Below are 8,160 nucleotides of genomic sequence, written 5' to 3' on the forward strand. Positions count from 1 at the left end.
CAGAAGAGGGAGCCCGTGTACATGAACCACCCGCCGTCCAGCAGGATTGTGAGTTTTGCCGCCCACCAACCAGGGCTCCATTAAAACCTGCCTTTACTCGCTGGGACAAACGATTACCCTCCGTGCCTTAGCGTCCTCATCTGCAACACTGGACAGCACCAACCTTGCAATGAATGCAGAGCACTGTAACGCAGTGCGTGACACTTGGGCCAAAAAAAAAAAATAATAATAATAATCATCACCCTGAAAGTGTTTATTGAGCACCTCAGGAGCGACCCGGCAGATCCAGTTGTGCTGGGATGTGGGTTCCAAATGAGAGTCTGATGAATGCTAAATGCACGCTGGTTCACGCCCCCTACGAAAGGGCGGCAGCAAAGCCGGGAAAGCACTAGCTCCCCAAACCATCAAGAAAAGCCCCCCAACTTGCATGTCTGGTTCGCTCCTACAGTGGTTCACCTTTTTGTCCCCCCCACACCCATTCGCCAGGGAGTAAAACGGGGGCACCGCTCCACCCCCTGCAGGCGCCAGGTCCTAAGAAGCCCCAAGTCTGCGCCTCCCAGGCCCAGCTCGTTTGCTACCTCCCGGGGGGCCGCGCGGCCGGGACTCCCACGCCCAGCAGTCAGCGCTCCCGGGGTGCTGCCCCCCAGCTCCCCCTAGGGGCAGGGACGGCTCCGCGCGCCGGCGCTCCCTCGGCCTCGCCCTCCGCGGCCGGGACCCGAGCGGAGGCGGCTGGCGCGGGCCGAGCGCCCTGGGGCCTCGGAATCCGCCCCCGGAGGCGGTGGGGGGAGCCGTGTGGGCGGGGAACCCCCTCTGCAGCCAGGTCGGCACCCTTCGGCCCGCGTAGGTGGCGCACTTTACAGACGCTCCCTGGGCTGTTTCTAGGCTCCCCGAAGTCCCTCCTCCAGCCTAAGCGCGGCTCCCGGACCGCCGCGGAAGCTGCCCGGAGCGGCGGCGAGGCTGGGCCGGGGGGGTCTTTCCCGAGGGTTGGCCCCGGCGTCGGCCCTGTGCCTGGAAGCACCCCCGGTGTCCCCGGATCCGGCGACGGGGCAGGCGCTGGGCGCTGCGCTCTGGTTGGGGCGCTTGTTTATGAGAAGAATTTCCTCTCTCTTAAAAGGGCAACGGCGCCAGTGGGGCCCGCGAGCAGGGCCGGAAGGGACTGCGCCGGCCCGACCTCAGCGAGCCGCGGTGGGAGCGGGTGGCTGGGCACGACCGCCGCCCTCTCCCCTTCTCCCGGCTGGCCCGGGAGGAGGGTCCCACGGGAGCCGAGGGAGGGCATGGGCTGGCTGCAGGGCCCTGGAGTAGAGAAAGCCCTGCATCCAGCAGACCCTCTTCCTGGCGGTGCCCCAGCTGCACCCCTGCAGGCCCCTCCGGTCACGGGCGAGACGTGGGGGAGGGAAGCAAAGTCCCCAATTCCAGAGCCAGCTTTCTAGGACCCCCCACTCCGGCAGGGGGTGCAGGGGGGCCGTGCAAGCCATCAGACAACAGAGCACTATTGCAAAGGGCGAGGTGAGCGCGCACAGGTGCGTCTGCACACCTGGAAAAAGGGAGTCAGGGGCGAAAGAAGGTAACTGGGGCTGGACTTGAAAGCCCAATAGGAAGAGGGGCTGGGGTGGGGGTGCTGGCAAGCGAGAGAAGGAGCAGGGGTGTCCGGGGAGCAAGAAGCGGGCGGGCTGGTCGACAGTGGTTACGCCTGGGCGTGGACTTGAGAGCAAGGACAGGCAGGAGGGGGGACCAAAGGGCCGGCAAAAGGGCTACCCCGGGCCAGCGAACGGGGCAGTAGTGAGGTCAGGCCGAGGCCGGCCATTCGGGCAGGGGGTGCCCCCGCGGAGGGCGTCTCCCTGGTGCGCTGGTGCCCAGGGTCAGCTCCAGCTTGAGGAGGGCGCGCGCCACCGGCCCGCCAGACTGCGAGTGCCGGGCGCCCGGCTCTCCCGGGAGCCTGCTGGGGAGCCTGCTGGGGCGCCCCGCGTGCCGGGGTGAGGCTCGACCAGGCCCTTTTGACGGGGAAGGTCTGATGCCGGGAAGACGCTTGTCTAGTGCCCAGACGCCCCGGCTGAGTCCCCGAGTTCTCCGACTCAGCCCCAGGGCAAACCCATGGAACAAAGATAGATCGTGGGGATGAGCGGACCCCCAGCTGCAGCTGGGTGTGGGCCTTCCTCCTACCCCCCGGGGAGCAAACCCAAAGAACCCCTCGCCCCACCCTGCAGGACTCTGCCGCCAGCTCCGGCCCCCGCGGAGCCCGGCCCCTGCGCCTTCCCACTCCCGCCGCCCTCCACGCACAGCCTCGGCCTTGGGGTCTCCGCGGGGACGCGCCCGCACTACCAAGACCCAGAAGGGGCGACGGGGTGCGAAGCGGAAAGGCAGAGAGGGGGCGCCGCCCAGTCGGGGCCTGGCCCCGCGCCAGCCCCAGCCTGACAGCTGTCAGCCCGCGGGCGGCTCGGGGGAGCGGGCGGCGCCGGCCCGGCCGGGCGGGACGCCGGGGGTTCACACGGCCCGTGGCCACACGTTTCCTTTCGGGGTCAGCGCGGGCGGGGCATCCGGAGATAAAGCGGACGCCCAGCCCGAGGCCAGGCCCGAGGGGCGGGTGCCACTGGGGGCCCCGAACCCCGTGTCTGCCTCGCTGGAGGGCTGGGTCACGTCGCGAAGGGAAAAGACGGAGTCGGTCGGGGAGTACGTGGGATCGGGGAGCGCCGCAGCCCCGCTGCGCGTGGGCGATTATTACAAAAACACAGCGGCGGCCGCCGGGGGCCCAGTGGGAGTTGGGGGCTCACAGTCCCCGACCCCCCAACGCCCCGGGTCTCCAGGGCGCGCTGCAGGCGGGCGCCGCTCCGCTCCCGCCCCCGGCTCGAGGCCTCTTCCCGCCGCGGCTCCCTCCCCCGCCCCCGGATCCCCCCTCGGCGGGGCCTGGAGGACGCGCGCCGCGCTCGCCCCCGGCGGTGGACGGGACGGGACGGGACGCGCCCGCCCGCCCCGCCCCGCCCCGCCCCGCCCCGCCGCCCGGGCCGCCCGGGGGAGGAAGCGCGGCGGCTGGAGTGTGCGGACAGGCGCTGTTATTATTTTTTAAATTGTGAACACAACGTAGTAACGACGAAGGGAGGGAACTTAACAGACGGGGTTGGAGGGGGCGGACCCAGCACCCCCCGCAGGCCTCGCGGCGGCGACACTGCGGGGCCCCCTCCCGGGGAGCCCCCGGGAGACGCCCCCGCGGCCGTGTCTGCGCCGGGCGAGGCGGGCGTTCAAACTCCCCCGAGCAGTGGGTGTCTTGAGCCCCCACGGCCCGCAGAGGCCGAGCGCCCGTCCAGGCGGGAGCCCTGCGCCCCACCCGACCCCCACCCCCGACAGCCGCGGAGCGGGCGGCGCGGGAGGGCAGGAGGCGGTCGGGGCGCGCCGCTCGGACTCGGGCATTTCCTCGAGCGCGGGAGGACCTGCCCCAGGGAGGGGGAAGGAGGCGCCACCCGGGCGGGGAACCGCGGGCGCGCGGGCCCCGCGGCGTCGAGTTGCCGGGCGACCCCCCCCCCGCGAGGAGGCCGGGCGGCGGGCCGGGCGCTCGCGGGGGCGCCGAGGGCAGTTGGGCGCAGCGGGCCGGGCGCCCGGGGCTGGGGCTGGAAAACCCGCGCCCGCGGAGCCGGCCGCTGGCCGGGGGCTGGCCGGCGGCGGGAGGCGGCGGGCCCGGGCGGGCCGGAGCGCGGCCGTGGGAGTCCGCGGGCCGCTCGGCGCTACCGAGGAGCCTCCGCGGCTCCCGACGCCCCGCGGGGCGGCCCCGGCTATCGGGGAGACCCGCGGGGCAGGCGAGATAGCGTTATCCCCGCGCCCCAGATGAGGACGCCCGGCGGCCGCTAGTCCCCGGCCCTCCCCGGCGTGGGCGCCCGCGGCTCGGCCGGGGCTGAGCCCGCCCGCCTGGCAGGGGCTGAGCCGGGCGCCCAGCCGGGGGGAGCCCGGCCCCGCCACGCAGCCGCAGAGGCGCGCCGGGGAGGGCGGCGACGCCCCCTGGAGCGCGGCGGGAGCCCGGCGGGTCCCGCCTCCCGGCCCGCGAGCCGCGCTGGCCCCGGCGGTGATGAAAGCCCCGGCGGAGTCCAGGTCACGCCGAAGCCGTTGCCCTTTTAAGGGGGAGCCTTGAAACGGCGCCCGGGTTCCATGTTTGCATCCGCCTCGCGGGGAGGAAACTCCATGTTGTAACAAAGTTTCCTCCGCGCCCCCTCCCTCCCCCTCCCCCTTGGAACCTGGCTCCCCTCCCCTCCAAAGCTCGCGGGGATCCCTCCCTCCCACCCCTCCCCTCCCCCCCGCGCCCCGATTCCGGCCCGAGCCGGGGGGGAGGCCGGGCGCCCGGGCCAGAGTCCGGCCGGAGCGGAGCGCGCCCGGCCCCATGGACAGCGCGGCCGTCATTACTCAGATCAGCAAGGAGGAGGCGCGGGGCCCGCTGCGGGGCAAAGGTACCGGGGCCCGCGGAGGGGGCCGCGGCCGGCGCTGCAGGGCGGGAGGCGGGACCCTCCCCCGGGCCGTCCCCGCCGCCGTCCGGGGCGAGCGCCGCGGAGGCGCCGGGCGCTCCGGCGCGAGTCGGGACCGGGGCGAGTTTGAACTCTTGGAGGTTCAGAGGCGCGGGGCGGGGCCTGGCGCCTTTCGGGCGCTCCGGGCTGCACCCACAGTGGGGAAACTGAGGCAGGGTTGGAGCGCGTCTTTGGGGCGAGCGCGGCGCAGCGCCCCAGGGTCGCCGGCCCCCCGCGCGGGCGCCCGAGGGACTGTCAGGCGAGGGGGTGCTGGAGGGGGCGCCCGCGGGCCGCCCGCCGAGAGGCCCCCTCCCCGCCGACCTGCGGGGCGCCGGGGGCGCCGGGTGGCCGCGGGGGCTGGGCGGGCGCTCCCGCCAGCGCAGACCCGCGCGCTCCACAAACTTCCGCGTCGCGCGTGGGGGCGCCGAGGCCCCCCGAGGGCGGCCCCCTCTAAGCGTCGCCAGCGCGCCCGCGGGGAGGCCGGGCCCGGCCTGTGCACACCCGCGCCGGCCCGGGAGCCGCGCCGCCCGCCTGGACGGGCCCCCGGGGCTGGCGGGTCCGGACGGGGGTCGCCCTCGCGGCCCAGGGGTTGACCTCGCGGGCCGGGACGCCCGCCCGCTCTGCCCGGCCCGGGCGGGGGCCTGGCTCCGCCCGAGGCGGGGGCCGGGGCGGGTGGAGGGTGGGCCTGTCAATCAGCCGGCGGAAACTCGGCTCCGGGCTGGAGGTCGGGGCGGGCGGGGCGGGGGCGGAGCCGGGACGGCGGCTGGACACTGGCCCGCGACCCCCACTCCCGCCTCTGGGCCCGGCCTCGGAGGACTTTGGACCCGCGGGGCGGAGAGCGTGCAGGGGGGGCGGGGGGGGCGGCAGGGCCCAGGCGCCAGCGCTCCCTGGCCTCGGCCCGACTGAGCAGGGGCGCTCAGGTAAGGTGGGTGTCAGGGGGCGCCGCCAGGGGCTGATCCCGCACCAGTGGAAACCCTGGGGAAGAGGAAAAGCGCTCGCGGTGCGCCCCTTCAGCCCGCCCGCTCCGAAGGTTGCTGGGGCGTGGAGAGGAGCCCGCAGCCCCCCCCCGACTGTCGGGGGCCTGCAGCTACCAAGTGTCATCCTTAATGTCGGGGGCGTGGTCAGGCCCTTTGGGCCCCGGGGTTCACCTGGGCACGCTTGCGCGCCTCTGCAGGCCGGTGTGCAAGCCCCCACCTTGGGCCTCCTGCTTCAGGTGATCAGAAGTCAGCAGCTTCTCAGAAACCCCGGAGCCGGGGCATCCTCCACTCGCTTTTCTGCTGTGTCTGCCGGGATGATGGGGAGGCCCTGCCTGCCCACGGTGGGGCACCCCTGCTGGTGGAAGAGAACGGAGCTGTCCCCAAGGTGTGTGTGGGCCAGGTGGGGGCTGCAGGGACACCTGGGCTCAACCCAGAGGGAAGATAAGGGAAAGGAGCTTCAGTGACTGCTGGCGGGCCATGGAGGGTATGGAGGAGAGTGTGCCCCCCACCCCCAGCCTGGCCCTGAAGGCCCCCAAATGTCACCCAGGGGAGGGTCTCTCAGGAAGGGAAGCTTTCCCCTACTTTGGTTTTCCAGGTGGAGAACTGACTCACAGAGAGTAGCCCCAGCTCCAGAGCTGGCCGGGCAAAGCCAGGGAAGGATGGTCTCTTCTCCGCCCCCTCCCCCACCCCTAGTGACTCCCCAGGAAGAGGGCTGGAGAGGGGAGACCTGTGTAGGACAAATACCCGGGGGTTTGAGAGAGGTACCCCCAGTCAGCCTGCTCATTCCCACAGCAGACTTCAGTCCAGTACCTGCTGCCCGAGGCCAAGGCCCAGGACTCGGACAAGATCTGCGTGGTCATCGACCTGGACGAGACCCTGGTGCACAGCTCCTTCAAGGTGGGCCTTGCCCAGCAGCCCTCAGCTCCCGGGCTCCACGCGGGCCTTCCCTGGCCTGGGAGGGCAGTCTCTGTGGCCTGGCCCTGGTTCCAGCAGCTTTTTTTCCCCCCCATAGCCAGTGAACAATGCTGACTTCATCATCCCTGTGGAGATTGATGGGGTGGTCCACCAGGTGAGGTGCCAGCGGATGGGAGGGGGGTGGTGGGCTTGAATCTGCCCTTGATACCCGAGACTCCGCCTCCCAATCCAGAGAGCCCCGGCTGGGACTCTGATAGATGCGAGATGTCAGAGGCCCAGAGAGGGTGTAAGGCCGGCCCAAGGTCACACAGACCATGAGGCGCTTGGCCTGACTCCTAGGCCTGCATGGAATGGGGTACCTGCTGGGCGGCCCCTGGCCCCACTCTGCCCGGGACCCAGTTCAAGTAATTCAGGATAGGTTGTGTACTGTCCAGCCTGTTCTCCATTACTTGGTTCGGGCACCGGTGCCCTGCATCCTTTGGGTGAGGGGGCTGGCCCCAGGGCCCCACATTTGGCTGAGGCCATGGTAAGGGAAAGACCTAGGAATTAGTTCTAATTCCCTGTGGGACAGGGCAGGAAGTCAGGAGTCAGACGCTCACTCTGACCCTCTTCTGGGAGGGTGGGTGGCTTCCCCTTGGTGGGTGGCCAGCTAAGCGGACTACCTCCCTCCTGTGCCCCTCTCCCTCCTCCCCTCGCACCCTCCCAGTCCTCAGCAGCTCCCCAGCCCACCCTGTGGGACAGCAGTCCCCTCACTGGCTCACCCCCCAGGTCTACGTGCTGAAGCGACCCCACGTGGACGAGTTCCTCCAGCGGATGGGCGAGCTCTTTGAATGTGTGCTGTTCACCGCCAGCCTCGCCAAGGTGAGCTCCCCGTGATCTGAACGGCTCCTGGGGCCACCCGGACCTTGGCCCTGGATGACCTTGGCCCACTTCCCACCCCTTCAGTATGCAGACCCCGTGGCCGACCTGCTGGACAAATGGGGGGCCTTTCGGGCACGGCTGTTCCGTGAATCCTGCGTCTTCCACCGGGGAAACTACGTGAAGGACCTGAGCCGGCTGGGCCGAGACCTCCGGCGGGTGCTCATTCTGGACAACTCGCCTGCCTCCTACGTCTTCCATCCTGACAACGCCGTGAGTGCCGGGCAGGATGGGGCTGGGGGGCTGTGGCCCCAGAAAGGGGTTAGTCCACAGGCTGCCTTGGTCGCCACGTGCCCAAACTGGGCGGTGCCTTCCCCTTTGTCCCTCTTTCCTGCCCCCCAGCACCCCCTGAAGGCTGCCTGCTACCACCTTGGACTTCTCTTTGGGCTCATCCCTCTGGGTGTAGAGGATACCCACCCTGGGCTGGGGGCCCTGCCGGGCACGGGAACAGTTCCAACTTTTCAAACTGCCAGTTGTGACTTGTTACCGAGTTGCAGAAATAACTTAGCAGGTCCTAGTTGGGGTTTAAAAAAAAAAATGAAGCAGAATAGATGTCAGTGCTTTGCACACAGGGAGGCTAAGGGTCAGTTCGCTCAGCACCCACTTTGTTGTATGTGAAAAGTGTTTTCCCCAGGGTTGGAAGCCGTGGGAAAGGGACTTCTTGGGCTGCCCACCACGCAGTGGGAGCCTGGACCTTGTGGCCACCCGCCCCCCATCATGGGCCTCCCCCATCTGTCCAGGTTCCGGTGGCCTCGTGGTTTGACAACATGAGCGACACGGAGCTCCACGACCTCCTGCCCTTCTTCGAGCAGCTCAGCCGCGTGGATGATGTGTACTCAGTGCTCAGGCAGCCTCGACCGGGCAGCTAG

The 8,160-nt window shown here is 70.5% G+C and overlaps 1 protein-coding gene across 7 annotated transcripts; it reads left to right on the forward strand.

The window, feature by feature from the left end:
- Positions 1-4,360: 4,360 nt before the first annotated feature.
- CTDSP1 (CTD small phosphatase 1) lies at positions 4,361-8,160 on the forward strand (the record flags this gene model as incomplete). Of its 7 annotated transcripts, none has more annotated exons than XM_084235296.1 (7): positions 4,361-4,427; positions 5,695-5,843; positions 6,251-6,355; positions 6,471-6,532; positions 7,087-7,234; positions 7,319-7,504; positions 8,032-8,160. In XM_084235296.1, the coding sequence occupies 7 exons, from the start codon at positions 4,361-4,363 to the stop codon at positions 8,158-8,160; spliced, it is 846 nt and encodes a 281-aa protein (XP_084091422.1). The 7 variants fall into 7 exon arrangements, with proteins under 7 accessions (XP_084091422.1, XP_084091423.1, XP_084091424.1 ...); XM_084235297.1 differs by having other exon boundaries at positions 6,471-6,527; positions 7,118-7,234; XM_084235298.1 differs by having other exon boundaries at positions 6,471-6,527; positions 7,142-7,234.

Source organism: Talpa europaea, assembly GCF_964194135.1.
Source record: "Talpa europaea genome assembly, chromosome: 1".
In the NCBI taxonomy this organism is placed as follows: domain Eukaryota; kingdom Metazoa; phylum Chordata; class Mammalia; order Eulipotyphla; family Talpidae; genus Talpa; species Talpa europaea.